The sequence below is a fragment of the Ursus maritimus genome, unplaced genomic scaffold, assembly GCF_017311325.1.
Source record: "Ursus maritimus isolate PB19 unplaced genomic scaffold, ASM1731132v1 scaffold_7, whole genome shotgun sequence".
NCBI classification, from domain to species: domain Eukaryota; kingdom Metazoa; phylum Chordata; class Mammalia; order Carnivora; family Ursidae; genus Ursus; species Ursus maritimus.
In genome coordinates this window covers 80,419,843-80,440,625 of record NW_024426885.1, presented here as the reverse complement: position 1 = coordinate 80,440,625, position 20,783 = coordinate 80,419,843, and the positions used below count along the sequence as shown (strand labels likewise).

The 20,783-nt window shown below is 44.1% G+C and overlaps 1 protein-coding gene and 1 pseudogene across 4 annotated transcripts in view; one reads left to right on the top strand and one right to left on the bottom strand.

The window, feature by feature from the left end:
* The window catches only part of LOC121101311, a 56,438-nt pseudogene extending 38,566 nt beyond the window's left edge, over positions 1-17,872 (top strand).
* LOC103661943 (interferon-induced protein with tetratricopeptide repeats 1) overlaps positions 1-20,783 on the bottom strand; it is a 39,156-nt gene that overhangs the window by 3,518 nt on the left and 14,855 nt on the right. The window contains exon 2 of one of the 4 annotated variants that reach the window (XM_008689617.2): positions 8,416-8,508. The exons of 1 other annotated variant lie outside the window; for it this stretch is intronic. In XM_008689617.2, the coding sequence (XP_008687839.1) occupies positions 8,416-8,420 (5 nt within the window). In that variant the 5' untranslated portion in view covers positions 8,421-8,508. Of the gene's footprint in view, positions 1-8,415; positions 8,585-20,783 lie in introns of all 4 variants that reach the window. 2 more of the 4 variants (XM_008689618.2, XM_040624763.1) reach the window with 2 other exon arrangements.

Below are 20,783 nucleotides of genomic sequence, written 5' to 3'. Positions count from 1 at the left end.
AGAGAGAGCACAAGCAGGGAGTGGCAGGCAGAGGGGGAAGCAGACTCCTGGCTGAGCAAGGAGCCCAACTCGGGGATCGATCCCAGGACCCTGAGATCATGACCTGAGCAGAAGACAGACGTATAACCGACTGAGCCACCCACTGGGCCCTCCTGTGATTTCTTCTACATGTTTTATAGTTTCACCTTTTACATTATATCTGTGATCCATTTGGAGTTAACTTTTGCATAATGTAGGAAGATTAATGTGCTGGCTCATTTTCTGCCTATGGGTATCTGATTGTTTCATCATCATTTTTGAAAAGACTATTATTTCTTCATTGAATTGCTTTTGCACCTTTGTGAAAAATCAGTTGGCAGTAATTATGTGGGATTATTTCTGGGTTTCTTATTCTGTTTCCCTGAGCTGTGTATTTATACCTACAACGATACCATATAATTTCACTTACTGTCTTTTAAAATTGTGTAGGGTGATTCCTCTCACTTTATTCTTAAAAATTATTATTCTGGTTCCTTTGCCTTTCCATATAAATTTTTTTAAAGATTTTATTTATTTATTCGACAGAGATAGAGTCAGTGAGAGAGGGAACACAAGCAGGGGGAGTGGGAGAGGAAGAAGCAGGCTCATAGCGGAGGAGCCTGATGTGGGGCTCGATCCCAGAACGCCGGGATCACACCCTGAGCTGAAGGCAGACGCTTAACCGCTGTGCCACCCAGGCACCCCCCATATAAATTTTAGATTAATATTGTCTATATTTATAAAAATCTTGCTGGAGTTTTTTTAATATTTCTTTTTTTTTAAGACTATTTGGGGGAGAGAGAGATACCGTGTGTGTGCATGTGAGAGAAAGCATATGGGGTGGTGGAGGGGCAGAGGGGGAGGGACAAGCAGACTCCCTGCTGAGCAGGGAGCCCGACTGGGGTTTGATCCCAGGACCCTGGGATCACAACCTGAGCTGAAGGCAGATGCTTAACTGACTGAGCTACCCAGGCACCCTGTTGCTGGAATTTTGATAGGAATTTTATATCAATTAAGGGAGAGTTGACAGTTTTGCTATGTTGAGTCTTCTAATCCATGAACATGCTATATTTCTGTTTATTTAGACCTTCTTTGATTTATTTCATAAGCATTTTGTAGTTTTAGGCATTCAAATCCTATACATTTTATGTTGTGTTTACAAGTAAGTAATTATTTGAAGCAACTTAAAATTATATTGTATTTTAACTTCAATTTCCACATGTTCATTGCTAGTATACATAAATACAATTCGTTTTTGTACATCAGTCTTATATTCTGCTACCTTGATGGGCTCACTCATTAGTTCTGGGAGTTGTTTTATAGATGGGGTTTTCTAGGTAGACCATCATGGCATCTGTAAACAGCATCAGTTTTATTTTTCCTTTCTGAGCTGTATGCCTTTTATTTCCTTTTTTTGCTTATTGGAGAAGAACTTCCTTTACCTATTCTTTTAGGGTAAATCTTCTGGGGACATCTTTTAGTTTTCCTTCATCTGAGAATGTCTTTTTTTTTTTAAGGTTTTATTTTTAAGTAATCTCTGCACCCAACAGAGATTTGTGGAGTTTGAACTCACAGCCCCAAGATCAAGAGGAGCACACTCCACTGACTAAGCCAGCCAGGTGCCCCTCATCAGAGAATGTCTTGATTTCATCTTCATTCTAGAAGGATATTTTTGTTGGATATAGGATTCTGGGTTGGAAGTTCTTTTCCTTCAGCACTTGAAAAATGGTGTGCCTCTTTTTTCTAGACTCCATAGTTTCTAATGAGAAATTAGCTGCCATGAGAATTGTGGGTTTTTCTCCCCATTATAGGTAAGGTGTCATTTCTGTCCCCTACTTTTGTCTTTAGTTTTCAGAATTTTGACTGCGTTGTGTCTTGGATTTCTTTGGGTTCATCCATTTTGGTGTTTGCACTGCTACTTAAATTTAGTATGAGATTGGATAATTTCTATCATTCTATCTTCAAGTTCATGAGTTCTTTCCCTGTGTTCTCCATTTGGTCTCTAGGTAAGGCAATGCCTTTTGTTAAGCGGGGGGAAGAACACATCCTCTTACTCTTTCTCTGTAGGATATGTATGGACTTCCAGAATAGAGAAGTCTAACCAAGGTTTCAAATGGTAAAGTTGGATTGGGGAGTGTGGGGATGCACTGATCTGACTCGTGATACTGAACTGGTGCTGCCAGTCTTTGGACAAGACAGTCAAGAACATCTAGCACAGGCAGGCACTGCCCAACAGGCCGACTGCATTGGGGAAAGGGAACTGAGAAGACAACACTCAGCATGTCCAAGTCGGCCAAGTCAGAAACAGTGGCCTTTTACTGAGTAAAAATGTGGGCCCATCTGTGTTAGCTTCTGGTCTCCACAGTTATGTTGGTCACTCCACACTTCCTGGCAAATGAGACACACAGGGTGGAGTACATTCTCAGTGAGTAAGTCTCCCATCTTCTACTCTAATTAAATGACCCTAATGCAAAAAAGCAAAAAACTCAGACAATAAAAATATAAGATGGTGATCTAGGTGGCAACATACATAGGTATGTGCCTATGTACATTTAAAAACTCTCCCAGCAAAGAAAAGCTCCAGGCCAGATGGCTTCACTGGTGAATTCTACCACACTTCTGAAGTGTCAGGAGCAAGGCGGAGCTACCAGATGTCAGGGGAGCCAATTAAAGCAACCAGCCCCAAAGGGAAGAAGTAAGGCTTTATTCATTACTGTGATGATACAAGTAAGAGGCTAAAACTGGAGAAAACGCCAACTCTGCTGTTCCACTGTCCCACACAAAGTGGCATACTGGTTGTAGGCCACGTAGATCAGCGCGGATGTGGCCAAGAGCCCCACAGAGAAGTCTCTGGCCATTTATGAACCCTGAAGTTGGGGGTTGTGTAGGTACTGAGTCAGAGTGGGGAGACGTGTCTTCCAGCTTTCCCTCTCCACCCCTCTGTCACATTGTCTCAGCAGAGGTACGTAAGGAAGACCTCCACCCAAGGCCTCAGATAAAGAGACCAAGGAATGAGGGGTCCTGGGTCAGGAACTGCAAATATGTGAGGAGCGTGATGAGCCAGAGGGGCCTGCGTCTTGGACTGCAACTTCCTTCAGAGACTGCATTTCACTGGCTGTGCCACGTCAGTGATGGGGGAGGCAGCTGTCCCTCACGAGGCCTGTCAGGTGAAGCCTTTGTATTTTCCTATGGCAGGTCTGGAAGATCACATATGGAGATTTAACCAGGAGTTGGAACCCTCATAAAAATTCCAATTCTCCTAAAACTCTCCCAAAAAATTAAAGAGGAAGAACACTACACTTTCCAATTCATAAATTCTACGGGGCCAATATAATAGTGATACCAAGGCCAAATAAAACAAAAACAAAAAATTAAACTACAGACCAGTTTTCATTATGAATATTAATGCCAAACCCTCGATACTAGCATACTGAATTTAACAGCATCTGAAAAGGATTATACACCATGACCAAGTAGGATTTATTCCTAGAATGCAAGAAATAATAGTTCAATGTAGGTAAATCAATCACTTGAATATGACACATGAACAGAATGAAGGAAAAAATCCATATGATCATCTAAATTGATGTAGATAAAGCATTTGACAAAATCTCAACATCTTTAAGGTAAAAACACTCAACAAACTAGAATAGACAGAAACTACCTCAACATAATAAAAGCCATATATTGAAATTCCATAGCTAGCATCACACTCAATGGTGAGAGGCTGAAAGCTTCTCCATTAAGATCAGAAACAAGGCAAGGATGCTCAGTTTTGCCACTTCTCTTCAACATACTTCTGGAAGTCCTAGCTATAGAGCAATCAATCAAGAGAAGAAATAAAATACATTCTAAGTTGGAAAGGAAGAAGTAAAATGATCTCTGGTTTACAAATCATGGGATTTTGTACCTAGAAAATCCTAACGATTCCACACAAAAACTGTTAGAACTAAGAAATTATTTCAGCGAAACTGCAGTATACAAAATCCACATGTAAAAATCAGTTGTGTTTCTGTGCACTAACAATGAACAACCGAGGAAGCAAATTAAGAAAACAATTCTTTTTATAATGGCATCAAAAAGAATAAAATACTTAGGAATAAAGTCAGCCAAGGAGGTGAAAGGCTAGTACACTGGAAACTGCAGAACATTGCTGAAAGAAGGTAAGGAAGACAGAAATAAAGTAAGAAGCATCCTGTGTTCATGGCCTGGAAACTTTAATGTTGTTCAGATGTCAGTTCCACCCAAAGCAATCTACAGATTCAGTGCAATCCCTGTCAAAATCCCAATGGTGTTTCTTTGGCTTGTTTTTTTTTTTGTTTTTTTGTTTTTTTTTTTTTTTTGCAGAAATAGAAAAATCCATCTGAAAATTCAGATGGAATCACAAGGGATCTCAAATAACCCAAATGATCTTGAAAAAAACAAAGTTGGAGGTCTCATACTTGCAGATTTCAAAACTTACTACAAAGCTACAATAATCAAAACGGGGTGGTGTGAGCATAAAGACAGACATATTGATCAGTGGAACAGAACAGAGAGCCCAGAAATAAATGCTCATGTTTGTGGTTGCATTTGTCTTCTAGGGTTACCATAATGAAGTACCATAGACTGGGTGGCTTAAACAGCAATTTATTTTCTTGTAATTCTGGAGGCTGGAAGTCCTGAATCAAGGTGCCCACTGATTTGTTTCCTGATAAGGGCTCTTACTGACGTCCACATGACTTTTCCTCTGTGGTGCATGGATTGAGAGAGAGCCAGTGCACTTCCTCTTCTTCCAAGGATATCAGCCCTTTCAGATTAAGGCCCCACCCTTATGGCCTCAATTAACCCTTAGCACTTCCTCACAGGCCCTATCTCTACAACAGTCACAGTGGGGGTTAGAGCTTCAACATACCACCAGAGGAACACAATTCAGTCCATAACGATGGCCAGTTTATTTTTTTTTAAAGATTTTATTTATTTATCTGACAGAGATAGAGACAGCCAGCGAGAGAGGGAACACAAGCGGGGGAGTGGGAGAGGAAGAAGCAGGCTCATAGCGGAGGAGCCTGATGTGGGGCTCGATCCCATAACGCTGGGATCATGCCCTGAGCCGAAGGCAGATGCTCAACCACTGTGCCACCCAGGCGCCCCCAGATGATTTTTGATACATGTGCCAAGACCATTTAATGGGGAAAGGTGTTTCAACTAATGGTGCGGGGGGGGGGGCGCACCTGGGCAGCTCAGTCAGTTAAGCGTCTACCTTCAGCTCAGGTCATGATCTCAGGGTCCTGGGTCCGTCTGGCTCCCTGCTCAACAGGGAGTCTGCTACTCTCTCTCCTTCTCCCTCTGCACCCCCCCCAACTAATGCTTGCTTGCTCTCTCAAATAAATAAAACCGTAAAAAAAAAAAAAACCCAACCCCCCAAAAAAACAAATGGTGCCAGGAAAGCTGGATATCTACATGCAAAAGAACGAAGTTGGACCCTTACACTGTATCCCAAAAAACAAAAACCTCAAAATGGACCAAAACTACAAAAATCTTAGAAGAAAATAGGAAAAAACTTAATGACGTTGGATTTGGCAGTCTTGGTTAGGACACCAAAAGCATGGGCAACACAAATAAACAGAGATAAACCGGATTTCATCAAAATTAGAAATGTTTGTACATCGAAGAGCACTACTGACACAATGAAAAGACAATCCACAAAACGGGAGAGATTATTTGCAAATCACGTACCTGATAAGGGATTAATATCCAGACTATATAAACAACTCTTGTAACTCAACAACAACAAAAACGAACAACTGGGGCACCTGGGTGGCTCAGGTGGTTAAGCATCCGACTCTTGATTTTGGCTCAGGTCGTGATCTCAGAGTCCTGGGATCGAACCCCACATTGGGCTCGCTGCTCATTGGGGAGTCTGCTTGAGATTCTCTCTCTTCCTTTCCCTCTCTCCCTCCTCCTACTCATGCTTTTTTTCTCTCTCTCTCAAATAAATAAATCTTATTAAAAAAAACATAACAACTGACTAAAAAATGGGCAAAGGATTGAACAGACATTTCTCCAAAGAAGATACACAGGTGGCCTTAAGCACATGAAAGATGTTCAGCATCACCAGTCATTAGCAAAATGCAAATCAAAAGCAAAGTGAGATACCACTTCACACCGTTAGGATGGCTACTATCGCAAAACAGAAAAAACAAGTGTTGACGAGGATGTGGAAAAATTAGAACTGTTGTGCATTACTACTGGGAATGTAAAATGGGGCAGTTGCCATGGCAAATGATGATGATTCTTCAAAAAATTAAATAGAATTGTCATATGATTCAGCAGTGCCACTCTGGGATATATACCCAAAATAAATGAAAACAGAGACTTGAACAGATATTTACATACTTATATTCATAGCAGCATTGTTCACAATAGTCAAAAGGTGGGAGCAACCTAAATGGCCATCAAGGGATGAATGGATAAACAAAGTGAATGTACGTACAGTGGAATATTATTCAGCCTGAACATATTAGGACATTCTCACACCTGCTACAACATGGATGAACCTTGACCACATTATCCTGAATGAAATAAGGCAGCTGCAGAAAGCCACTTCTTGCATGCCTCCACTGATAGGAAATATCCACAGTAGGCAAATCCATACAGAGAAAGCAGATTAATGGTTGCCAGAGCCTGGAGCGAAGGATGAGTGGACAGTGACTGCTTAAACGGTATGGGGCTTCTCCTCAGAGTGATGAAAATGTTTTTGCCCTAGGTACTGGTGATGGTTGGACAACATCGTGAATGTACTAAATACCACAAAATCGTATGCTTGAAAATAGTGAAAATGGCTAATTTTATCATACATATATGTTATCACAATAAAAAATCATGCTACTAACCTGAAGAGAAATTCTACAGGTGATATATACATATTTTTCTTTAGTACATATTGAAAGAAACACAAAAGCATTAAAACATAAAAACTAATTAGTATGCAGTCTGATATGGTCTCAGGAACCCCTCACTGGTACACCTTAAGAAATATGGGTTTAGGAGCGCCTGGGTGGCTCAGTCAGTTAAGTGTCTGACTCTTCTTTTCAGCTCAGATCATATTCTCAGGGTCTGGGCTCTGCACTCATCGGGGAGTCTGCTTGAGATTCTCTTTCCCTCTACCCCTCCCCTGCCTTTCTAAAATAAATGAACAAATCTTAAAAAAAAAAAAAGAAAGAAACATTGGTTTAAAGGTTAAATGAGGCATCACTGAAAACAGATGCCGGTCCCTGTCTCAGCTCTATCATTTGTCATCTCTGGGATTCTTAACGTTTCTAAATCTAAGATTCTTTATTGCAAAATCAGTATGATCTGAGTACCTGCCTCATTGCTGTCTTTTGAGGGTTAAATATAATAATTTACATAATACTTTAAGAAGCCAGGCTGGCACTTAATAAGCATTGAGGAAATGATAGCTACTTCTATATTATTATTATTATTATTATTATTATTATTATTATTATTATTTCCTTTATCAGTGATAACCCACTCCATCAGTCTATGGACTAGGGAGAAGGATTGATCATAGGTGTGTAATTATGCACTTTCTGGAACTTCTGTCCCTTCAAAATTTTGTCCACTGGAGCAAGTCAATATTAATTAAATTAATCTGCAAGTCAATATTAATTAAATTTTTTTAGTCTGTTGATATCAAGGGTGATTTAAATCAAGATTCAGTTTGGACAACATAGAAATTCCCACATTAGGGCCTTTAGCTAAGAGAGATGTGAATGTTCTAAGTACCCAACTCCGGTCAAGCCCCGTGGCCAGCAGGATATCAAGGATCTGCAGACCACTTGCTTCCCTAGCAGAGAGGTAATCTGCTCATCTTAAATCCCGTCAGACTGAGAAGACCTGCCGTGGGCACCCAGCAGTGCAGACGGTGAGACCGGAGGCCTACAGAAGAAGGTCTTGTTGTCCAGGCCGCAAGCTTCTGCTACCCCATGTCCACAGAATTTTTCTCAAGAATCTGAGAGAACCCGGGACTGTGGCTCATACACTTAGCCCCCATAGTGAGGAGCCAGCAGAAAGCATTGTCTCTTTCCAGACTAACTTTCCATTCCTAGGTCAGACAGTAGTGAGTTTAGGGAAAAGAATTTCAGAGACAGGGGGTCATTTCCTCCCTTCCTAGAAAACTCTTTTCCTGCATCCCTCTGCTTCTTTGGGCCTTATTATGAGGTAAGCTGCCTCAGGATGATGGTAACACAAAGGAAAATGCCTGAATTAATGAACACTCAGTCCACAAGCAGATGCCCAAATAGAAGAGTAAGGGAACTTGAAATTACTGAAACGAGGTCTCTTGAGATGGTTTTGATTAACATTTTTTCCAAAACTTTAGACTGAAAGGCGGGGAAGCAGAGAAATCCTTACCTCATGGCTGCGGTGAATTAGACAGCAGTTCTGCAGCTCCTCAGAGACCCAGCCAGTCTTCAGGATGTTCTGGACTTAAGCCCCGTCACGGGGCTAAATAAGATCAGCAGTTAATGATGTAAGCTGTAGGCGTGTTGTTACCAAATTAAACTGGAAACCAAGATAAAAACTGAAAGTGGAAACTGAAACTAGTTAGCAGAGTTCCTGCTTGGGGAAAATGAAACAGGGATTGCTTTCTTTGTTCTGTTTGAAAAAACCGATAGAGAAGAAGCTGGTGAAAGGAGTTTCACTGATCACACTAATTCCTTTCTCGGGCTCTGCATGACCTTGTGGAGAGCGGGAAGGGGGGCGATGCCAGGCGTGCAGAGTCCACTGAGTCCGGGGCCAGGGATGCCTGTGAACATCAGCTTCTGTGAACTTGCCAAGCTCATGCCCCAGATCTGTGCCTCTATTGGCTCATCTGGAAACAAAGTGTTCCTTTCATAGTATAAAATTCTGCACATATCTCTAAACTGGAGTCTGAACCCAAATTTGTTGCGATTGTCTGAGAGGCTGTGTTTTACTAGTTCTACTCTGCCTTTGTTTTGCATACCCTTCCTGAGAATGGCCAATGACAGTAAGAGCCTGTATCTAACCTCTTCCTTGTTCATTGGAACAGAGAAAATGTCTGTGCGAGCATCTTGAGACTTCCAACAGAACACGTTAGGCCTTAATGACAGTATTTTTAATTGTCTCTGTGGTAGTGGCCTAAAGCTTCTTGTTTCTCAGACTTGACTCTCATAGCTGTGCAGGGGCACTGTCCAGTTCTGTCCGGTTCTCTAGGTGCCCGTGGCTCTGTTTAATCAGCTGAAAGAGTAATAGGTGCTGGGGCGCCTGATGGCTCAGTCAGGTCAGCATACGACTCTTGGTTTTGGCTCAGGTTATGATCTCAGGGTGGTGAGTTTGAGCCCCACGTCAGGCTCTGTGCTCAGCAGGGAGTCTGCATGAGATTCTCTTTCCTTCCTTTGCCCCTCCTGCTTGTGCTCTCTCTCTCTCTAAAATAAATAAATCTTTAAAAAAAGAATATTAAGTGCTTATATAGATTTAGTATTCCTAACAACTCTCAAAAATATAATAGCAGTTAATCCAAATAAGTTCATGTGCCCTAGGATTAATCTTTTCTTTTTTAAGATTTTATTTATTTAGTTGAGAGAGGGAGAGAGCACAAACTGAGGTAGAGGCCGAGTGGGAAGGAGAAGCAGGCTCCCCACTGAGCAGGGAGCCCGATGCGGGGCTCGATCCCAGGACCCTGAGATCATGACCTGAGCTGAAGTCAGATGCTTAACTGACTGAGCCACCCAGGAGCCCCTAGGGTTAAACTTTAATAAATAAAAGCTAACCGAAGTTTGTTGGTTTAATTAAAACTGGCATGTTTTCAGAGCTAGCAGCATTAGATGTAATGCAGATAAGCAACTTTTTCTATCTGGGTTTACTAATCATACAAAGTCATGTTACCTCTGTTATAGAATTTGTCAGCAAGAAAGATAATTTAAAGATAACAGTTAGCTGTTTAATGTCTTGTGAAATGTTCATGACTCATCTAAACATAATTACTAAGAACAAGTGAATTAAATAGATATAAGTAAGATAAACTTTATAAATTAACTTTCTAGCAATATTGATGTCTTCAGAAATAGTGTGCCCAAATCTTTTTGGCAACTTAAAACTCCAACTTAAAACCTTGGAGTTTTGCTGAGTTAAATTAGATGATGGCTAGTCATTAAATATTTAGGTCATTTCCTAATAAGATAATACATTGAGATATTGATCGCTAAGCATAAGTTTATTTGCTTTTGTCTTTTAATTTTTACAGAGAGACTATATATATAGTCTCTATATAAGTCTCTATATAAGTCTCTCTATATAAGGTGTTTTTTTTTTTGGTTTTTAATTTTTACAGAGAGGTTGTATACATATAGACTTTACATATATTTAGTCCTATTAATAAATAGGTTTTATGACAAAAGAATTTAAATTACCATGAGGAGGACTATACTTCTAGAAATTATGAAATGTGTTTATAAATTTGCCAGGCCGTTATTGTTGCTTTCTTAGTTTTCACTAGGAAATAAGAATTCTAAGAGTTAAAAATTCTAATTAGTATATGTAAAAGTAATTACCAAAAACATTTTCTTAGATTATAGGTCTGTTCTTTTTTAAAAAAGGACTTTATTTACTTGAGAGACAGAGAGAGTGCGCAGGCACACCCGAGTGGGGGGCGGGAGGGGCAGAGGGAGAGGAAGAGAGAAAGAGACGCTCCAGGAGACTGCATGCTGAGCACAGAGCCCAGTGGGGCTTGATCTCATGACCACTCCCCAAAATTGACCCCTGGCTTGAACTCATCTGCCCTCCACCGCCTGTTAATGACTCTATAAATACTCAGCATTGCTGGTTTGATGTATGCACCTGAGGGGTATATTTTTGTTTGTGGATATGATCACCAGTCTTGGGCTTATGAATGTCTTGATAGTTGGAAAGCCATTGGTGGCATGTGTTTTTCTTGTTTTTTATGTTTTTTGGCATTTAACATCCTCTTTAACTTCCTCAAAATGGCTACAACCACTACTCCCGAATCTTACTCAAGAAGGAAAAGGGCCTTATCGATAATAGATGATTACCCTGATGAGGAACTTTTTGAATATGAAGACAACAGCTGTGGTCATAGCCAAGGCTGTGACCTTCCTGCCAGATATTCTGGGGATCAGTTTAACCAATACCTTGGAATCATAAATTCATGGCTTGAAGTAGACATGGCCAACTTAGAAGTTATGATGAGAAACCATGTTAACAGAAGAGCTCGCTCCACTGCCTGAACCGTTGAGACCCAAAAAAAGCTTTAGATTCCCTAGCGCAAGTGATCCTTGGTAGTAGAATAGCATTAGACTGTTTATCTGTAGCTCAAGGAAAGCTCTGTGCCGTTGCTAACACCTCATGTTGTACATGGATAAATACCTCTTCACAGGTAGAAGCAGAACCCCTAAATTACTCAGATGAGCTAAATCCTTAAAGAGACATTCATATTTTACATCAAAATGGTTTGATTTTAATTTCACCTATTTTTAGCTGACTTCCTACTAGACGCAGAACTCTCTTATCCTCAGGATTGCAAATTTTTGTGCTGTTAATTAGTGTCTTAATTTGTGCCCTATTCAGCATCTTCAAACTATTTGTGTCATGCATTTATTTCTTTTTGCTGTTTCTCCCCAAAATATTGTGACGGTAGCTCAGAGACTGGAAATGATTGACCAAGCCTTCCCTCCTGAACATCTTTCCTCAACTGACCCACTGATGCATCTGGCTAAGGACAATGCCCAAGATCCCCTTCCCTGAGTCTCCCTGTTGCTCAAATGTGGACATGGTCCTTAGGACGACAACTCCTGCATATACATCTTTTTCTCCTCTGTGGGACACGCCGTATCGGAAATGAGCCTTCTTATGATGGATAAATATCTCTTTGCCCATCAGCTTGAAATTTGTTAAGAGGAGGGGTGCCTGGGTGACTTAGTCAGTTAAGTGTCTGCTTTTTGGCTCAGGTCATGATCCTGGGGTCCTGGGATTGAGTCCTGCATCAGGCTCCCTGCTCAACAGGGAGCCTGCTTCTCCCTCGGCCTCCTGCTTGTGCACTCTCTGTCTCTCTCTCATAAATAAATAAAATCTTTAAAAAAATTTGTTAAGAGGAGACCATTAGACTTGCTTCCCTGAAAACTGAATCTGGGGTATGTCAGACCTGTCACATAGGCATTTGGGTACCATTGTCAGCCACGTTTTTTTGTGTGGCCTGAAATAATAAAACCAGAAGAAGCTTATTGAGACAGAAGAACAGCAAGTGTTTGACATGAGAGAATAGAGAACTGAGGTGAGAGATGGAAGGTTCTGATGGTGCCTTTCGTCCACAGCTTCACCATCAAGAGTCAAGGGGCAAGGACTGTGTGCAGTGTCTCGTGGTGTTTCCAGGTGACTACAGAGTTGAATGAAACCTGATTACCAATGACTGTGGACCTGGCACCATCTTGAGGGGCGTTCCTAGTGGCGTAAAAACTCAGTGACTGGCCAGTGTTTGGACCCAGATCTGCCTCCCACCCTACAGGAGAACTTCAGCCCTCTGTTGCCTGTCATGGAGGTTGGTGGCTGTATTCTGGATGGCTGTGTAGGAAAGGAGAGATTGAGGGAGGTAACCCCATTTTCAGTTAGTCTCCTAACTATAGAAGGAATCTACTGTAACATATAAAAACCTACTCTTACTGAAGTGGTCAGGATTCTGTTGCTTTTGGTTTCAGCCTGACAGAAATAAGCAAGCCACCTGGTTCAAGAACGAAAGGAATGAGCCAAATGCCAAGAAAGCCTCTTAACCCCTGATCACTTGGGCAGGAGTGAAGAGCAAGGTGTGGTTTGACATAAGAGTGCCCAGCTCACCGTGCATCTCAGCCCTCACCACTAATATAAGCTTCCTTGGAGGTGTCCTAAACTAGCCAGAAAGGTCTGCACAAATAAAAGCTTCTCAATACATAAGACAGGTTTATCCATATGTTCTGACAAATGCTCAGGCCATAAGCAAATGCCAAAATACATGAATTAGAAGAGCTCTCCTGTTTTGGGAGGCAGGTGTCTTTGGAATTCTTGCAGAGAAAGGCGATTGGGTTTGTAATTTTCCAAATGCACTGGATAGCATGCAGAGAAGCAGACAGAATGTCTGTCATTATTGTGCATTTGGCAGCAATCCCAGTTCTGAGGAGCTTTGGCTCAGAGTGAACAGATATTCAGAATCTTGCCCATGAGTGACATTAGAGAGAGCAGAAAGGAAATAGCCAACAAAGGACACACACATGCACGCCTGTGAGTGACTGTGTGTGTGTTTACAGTTGAGAAAGAAAACAAGAGCTGGAGAAAACAAAACTTTCAGAAAATGAAATTTCACCACTAGGCGATGATGAGTCCATTACCAGGAGTCTCAGACCAGCTCCCTGAGGGACTGACCAGCTGGGACGAGTCGCTTCGCCTCCATGAAAATCAGTCTCCTCAGCTGGTAAACCAGTGATTTGGAATAGATGATTGGATCTCAACCCTCACTGCACGCTATAAGCATCTAGGGGGTTTTAAGAGTGATGCTAACTAGGGCGCCTGGGCAGCTCAGTGGGTAAAGTGTCTGCCTCGGCTCAGGACCGCGTCGGGCTCCCTGCTCAATGGGGAGACTGCTTCTCCTTCTGCCTCTCCTCTCGCTGGCACTCTCAATCTCACAAAAATAAAAAATCCTTACAATAAAAAGGAGAAGAATGCTAACTAGGCCCCATCCTGGGCCAATTGAGAAGTCTGGGAATGGGCCCCCACCCCTGTCTCTGTGTTAACAGAAATCCTCAGGTGATTTTGATGCACAGCTGGGCAGGAAGCAGGCCCTAGATGATCCCTGCAATCTACTGTATAACTGGAATTCTCTGAGGGACCTGGGACTCCATCCCTGGACCTACGTTCTGTTCTGCGTGGCCCGGATTCAGTGTCTTCATTACTCTGTGCCTTATTTCCCCACCTGCACAGCAGACAATCACCTCCACAGTCTCTTCCTGATGCATAGGACGGCATGGAAGAAGAATGGAAGTTTGAGTGTCTGGACCACTGTGTGAAAAGCATGTTCTTGGCTTTTGGGATTATTCCCAAATACTTGGAATCACATCCGTGGAGAAGAACTCAAAGACACAGAAATCCTTTGTTGCCAACGGTCTAATGGATTTCACATCTTCAGCCCTTCACTTGTCCTCTCAGTCCACCTTGACCCCCAGTTTGGCCTACTGCAACATAATCAAGTACTAACTGAATTTGTATCATTGCCTTTTTGACATTTCAGGCTTATTCTGAAATAATTACAGGCTCGCAGGAAGTTGTAGGAGGAGCCTTGTATGCCATTTGCTCCACTCCCCCCACCTGCCCGTGGCTCATTCCTGTATAACTGTAGTACAGTGTCAAAACCAGGAAAGTGACATTGGCATTCTGTGTATATTTTAAAGATAAAACAGACCATGAGTTCATCTTACAAATTCAAGTTGATAAGATTTTTACTTAACCTAATTGACGTTACATCTGTGTATCTTTTCTCCTGAACTGAATGTCTAAGTGATGCTGATATTCATATGATCTATTCCACAATGCACCTCAACAGCCTCAGAGTAAGAAAATCAACAAAACAACCTTCAAAATGATGGCTGAGTATAGTTTAAGATTTTTTTTACTTTTGCTGTTCCTTTCGTCCATAAGCTATATCCTTCTAAAAATAGACAATCAAATTACAGCGTACGGAAAAATCACTGGGGTGGGGGGGTGATAGTGACCTTCGGAGTGTTGGTTCCAGCACCATGGTGCCCTCAGGAAGTTCTTCATGGTGCGGAGCACTGTAAGATGAATCTGGGGAAACGCATCACCACTCTGAACGCTGCCAAGCTGGGACAGACACCTAGATAGTTTGTGTGCTCCCCCCCCTCCCCACGTGGCCTAGGCCCGGCAGAAGCAAGATCCCAAGACTGCAGTGGCTGGGAGAACTGCGACGCAGTGACTGATAGGGTCTTTCTTGGGTGCTCAGCCCTGGCCGTCCTGGGGACTTGGAAAAAGGGCCTGTCTTTGGGGAGTCAGATGAGCAGATAGGGAAGAAAGGGGCCCACACCCTTGCAGAGGGACTGCGGAGAATCGCCTGCACTGGGGAGAAGCTGCATGAGAGGGAAGCTGTCATCACTTTTGAGCAAACTGCGGCCACCATAGATAACGCAAAAGACTGGAGCAAGTTTGTCCTGGCCTATGAGCCCACGTGAGCCATTGGTACTGGCCAGACTGCAACTGTACTTCCTAAGTACACGAAACGCTCCAGGGATGGCTTAAGTCTCACGTGGCCGATGCAGTGGCCCAGAGCATCCTGTTTATTCGTGGACGTTCTGGGACTGGAGGAACCTGCAAGGAGCTGGTAAGCCAGCCTGCTGTGGGTGCCCTTCTTGTGGGTGGTGCTTCCCTCAGGTCCAAACTGGGGGACGTCATCAATGACAAACTGCGCCCCATCCATTCCCCCTACTCCTCCTGCTCAGCCAGGGACAAGGTAGCTCAGAGGCGCAATCACTGCGCACCCTACGGCCCCCCAGAGCTGCACATGCTTCTGGATTGTGTCACCTCCACCTCCTCACGGCCTAATCCAAACTGTACCCCTTCTTTACCTTTACCCCTACCCTGTAATGGTTGGGCCAGGCCTCTCCCTTCTCCACTTATTGTCATGGTTAGCACGACACAGGTGACCAAGGCGGCTCTCCTTGGCTGAGAGGGGAAAGGCGTGGAGTTGGCTCGCGGGTCCCCTCGGTCCTGAGGGCAACAGAGAGAAGCCAGCTTCTTCTCCCGTCTCGCGCCACGAGGCCAAGAGCTGAGAGCCGGGGGTGCGGCTCTGTCCCACGGAACCGACTCCTGTGTGTGTTGTGTGTTGAGTGTTTGTGAAGTTCCACGTCTGGGGAAAAGAAACACCCGGTGCTTCAAACAAATCACCTGGAATATTTTCTCTCCATGGGCTTTTATCCTCTAGCCCATATATATTTTGGTTCCCTTGCCTCATTTTTGTTTCCCTTTTAGATTTTTTCCCCTTTCTATCCGAACAGTTTTGTTTTGAGCGTCATCAAACAGAGATAAGTAGAGAATTTTACAACGAACACTAGTTGTAAGTGTTCTTCTCACCACCTGGATTCTACAGTAACATTTTACTGTATTTGCTTGATTCCATATCTATTCATCCTCCAGGTCTCTATCCATTAATTTATCTTTGTTTTTGTTGTGGTGTAAGCAAGCTGTCAGTACCACTAGCTGACACGTCAGCATGCATACCGTGATGACTTTAGTCCCATCTTGTTTGCAAGAAAAAGAGTATTCCTGCTCTAGTAGCTTTTTGCAGGTTAAATATAATAAATTCGTTCTTTGTTTAATAGCAATAAAGTTGAAAAGGGTGCTAATTACGTGTTTTGTGTTCCCTGAATGACCACCCCCAACACCGGTCAGTTCCAGGCCTCAGGGAAAAACCAGCCTTATAATCCCATGGCCTGTAGAAGTAAATCCCTACCCAATATTTTAAAAAAATTCTCGGTAGTGTTTATATTCCCAAGGCTTCTACTACCTTTGACCTTCTACTGCTCTAGAAGTTGCTTCTGTGTTTTTCGACTTCCACCCAAACATAGAATATACACCTTTAAAAAAGTTCCACCCATAAAATGCACTCAGAGACATTGTTAGCTTATCAAGTGGTTAATTTTACTGAATGTTTTGGGAGAAAATATTTTAGTTAGAAACAGGAGAAGATTATATCATGCACGCACAGCAAACACTTAAAAACTGCGTTAATGTATTTGTCACATTTAGCTGGCATGTCCTAAATCAGCTTTCCCTTTGTCTTTCCTCAATACGTTTTAATTTTTCTTAGATGTGAGTACATGTCCGGCAACATGTTTGGAACACATAGATCCTTTGTGATTGCCAGTAGCTGGACAAACGTATAGCGAAGAGTTTGAGTTCCTTAGGAGGTTAGAGACTTGGCTCACTGAGCAGCAGGTCTTGGCAGCAGGACGGCCCTGGGAAGTGGGCCCCAGGGCTGGAACACGGTAGTGACCCCCTGAAGTCCCTTCTCCTTTTTTCTTTCTCATCTTTGCTCATTTGCTTTGCCTTCAGATCTGGTAGGTCAGCGTCCCTGGCCACATGGAAAAGAAAATCCTTTCTGTTTTTGTTTTCTGTTTCCTATGCCTTTAACTTCTGAGTGGGTAGTAGTGTCAGGTATTTTCCAAATATAGAATGCACATGTGCATAAATAATCAGGAATGCGCCTGTGTGAGCTCAAGAATCAGCCAGTGTGGAGGGAGATGCATGAGGCATGTGTATATGAGTAGCCTGTGCCCTCGGTTCAGGATCACCGCCTCCGGGAATTCATGCCTTGAGTGCGCAAACCAAGCAGCAGGAGTGTCTTTGGATCAGTGTATGGGTGTCCTGTGGGTGTGTGCCTGCAGATGCCGGGTGTGTGCACGCAGCTACGCTGGCATGTGACTGGTATGTAAGACTCCTCTGTTCAGGAGACCAGACAGACTGAGGGTGGAAGGTGCTCTTCCCAATGCAAAGCCAGAGGGGAAAGGACTCTTGTTGGTCTAGCAGGTAGCAGGTGCCCCAAACAGCCTTCATCAGCCTTGGCTAATGAGTACAGGGATGTCTTATAGAAGAGTGGATGCTCCTTTCACAGATGCATGGACGGAGGGGGAAAGAAGAGGGGAGGGGATCAGCGAGGAAAGAAAGAGGAGTGTCAGTGGGCAGCTGAGTCTGTGTTCTATCAACTGTTTTTTATTTCAGCATGTTCTATGTTTCTGAAAGTGGCGATCAGCAAAGATGTTTGTTCTACTTAGCTATGAGCATATTAAATAGGTAATGGTGACCTCTAGTTCAAATCACGGTGTTGAAATCAGCAGCCAGCCTGAGAGCCTTCTCATAACACACCAAGGCTTCCCTCACTTCCCCTTTCAATTTGTGGATGAACCCAAGGATGCTTAAACTTTCCACCATACAGATATTCTGATGAACACGTCTTTTAGCCAGCTTCTCTAAGGCAGTGAGAATCTTTCCCCTGGTGCTGGAGGCTACTTTGATTTTGAGACCTTTTAAATAATGGGTGATTGCTTTATCTGCAGATATCTTGTGCAGTTCTTGGAAATGGCCATAGTGGTAATGCTCAACACTTTCTGAAAAGTGTCCTCAGCCTTTGTGTATTGGCCTATTTCTGCATACAGGTCAGCCAGTTCAACGTAAGCCAACTCAAATGTGGGCTTTATCATCAAAGCCTTTTGAATTTCATCTATAGCCAAGTGAGCCAACCTGTGGACATTTTCTCTATCCTTTCCTCTGGGCTGCCAGTTGGCAGCTCTCTTTATTTTGATCATTTGTGCCCTGTAGGAAAGCCCTATCTGGTGGTGCAGGAAGGTGGAGGAGGGGGTGGCCCGCAGGGCCATTTCTAAGAGCCGAAGAGCTTTATCCAGAGAGCCTTTTCTTCGGTAGAACTTGGCCACGTATCGGAGGACGTAGGTCTGTGAGGACATGTTGGTCAGTCCTCATCCAGAGAGAGATCTTGTACTACTATCTTTATACTGGAATGCATAAAATAGATACATTTCCTGTATGATATTCCTTTTCCGGGTGCGCAAACCAAGCAGCAGGAGTGTCTTTGGATCAGTATATGGGTGTCCTGTGGGTGTGTGCCTGCAGGAATCACACACAGGAGTCAGTGTGAGGGAGGGGAGTTTGGAGTAAGTGGAGAAAATGACAGGAGAAGATTCTAGTAGAAATCCACAACTTGGGGCTCTGAGCTGCCCCTGCGGTAGAGCCTGAAGCCTCTTGGCCTGTGCCAACAGAATCAGGAGATAGCACGGCAGAGCGCACAGAAATGCACGGGAGCAGGGTGGTTTGGTTTCATACAGTTACGGGCTTGAGTGCCAGTCATACCTCTTCCGAGCTGTGTGGCCTCGGGCAAGCTAGCAAACCTTTCTGAGCCTCATACCTTCCACATTGGTTTTTAGATGCTAGCAATGGGCTTAGCACAGATCCTGGAACGTGGTTCGGAGGCCAGGACATAAGCCTGCTATTGTTTTATTGTTACTGTTTTGTAGCTTGGGACACTTACCATTTTATCTTCCCAGCACCCTCTCCTAGGATTCGGAGAAGTTGTCTTGGAAGGTGTGACCCTGAGCTGGTGATAATGGCAGTGTCACAGTTCTCAGTGGAGACAACGTGTTCCTATATTCCTCAAAATTTTTTGAGAGCCTCGTTCATTCCAGGCACTGAGTGGCTAAGCTTGAGGGGAGGAGTCCATGGTTTCCCCTGGGGAGGTGGACCCCCGCTCCTCCAATCGTCTCTTTTGTGGACAGCCCTGGGATCTGCTGGGACATGCTGTGTGGCCACCAGGTGAACCCGCACTTCCGCCTGGCTGGTAAAATGGGGCCAGTCTCGGAGCTCTATGTCCCCACCAGCTTACTAGTTGGGTAAGGTTGGGTATGGTCCCAGGTAGTAAGGAGGAGTGGACGTCCGTGAAAACCAGCAATTTATGCAACCCCCTCTGGGTCTCCGGAGGCCCCATTGTGTGAAGTCAGGGCCCCACCAGGAAGTGCGGGGGACGTTCCCTCAGACAACGGTACACTGTAGGTGCAGAGGTGTCTTTTCAGTAAAATTGCCCGAGCAGCAAAAGAAATCACAGCGTACGCCATGTAGGTCAGGACCGGTCAATAGCAATTCTGGGAGCCTCAACACCATCTGGAGGGTGGACGGGACTCTGAGCCTGGAGGGACAGCCTGGGTGTAGTCCAGGATCCTTCTGGGAGTCAGCTGTGTGCAATCCCTGGGGATGGGACCAGGTACCCCTGCTGGCAAAACCTGTGCTCTCCCTGATCGCGACTACTGTTTAAAACCTCTGTGTCCCTGAGCACGTGTGTTTGCTTCTAGATAGCCCGTTCCTCACGTATACGCCCCCCAGCTGTAGCCGTAGCCAGTCGCTCTTCCACGCTGTCCATGTTGGTTTCCATGGTAATATTCTTTATGCGGGCCCAGCACCTCCTCTGGAACCGGACACGAGAGACGGTGCTGCTCTAGGCCAAGGCTAGCCAGGCATCAGCAATGCACTGCTGGGCACTCAGCCGCCCCCCAGCCTTCCGGGAGCCAGCAGATAGTTCAGGGCTGGGGGGGCATTGCTGCTTGTATAGCCAATGTAGCTTATGAAGCATCTTCCCGGAGTTCTCCTTCTGTATGAGGAAAGGGTCAAGTTTCTGACTCTCCACTCATATAGGAGATGGGAATGCCAGGCCCTCTGTCTTGCCTGGGAACTGGCATGTAACAATCTTCCCCTGCACACACACAATCAGATGATACCACTAGGAAACCATACGCATGCAAGCCTTGTAAGTGGGGTGAGGAGAGGTGGATGGTTGCTGCATGGTGGACGACACTGTGGGTTTCCCCAGCTGGGAGGTGACTACTTGAATATTTGCATTCGCTTAGGAGGGTGAAGATCTTTGCCTCCGACCAGCCTCGTCCTGGTGCCTCTTACACACAGTCAGGGAGGCCACTGCCCAGGTATTTCTGCTCAGGAGCAGCAGCTGCTGACCGGGCCCTGGGCTCAGCCAAGGCCCCTGGCCTGGAACAGGAGTCAAGGGCAGGCTGGCTCCTCCTTGGAGCTAACGGGGCATGTGGAGAATAGTACGGCATGGCTCTATCATTTACCCACTGTCCCTAGACAGAGTCCCGAAGAGACACCTGGGGAATGGTTATCACTCTTAGTCACACATGCAAACCACACAATTACTT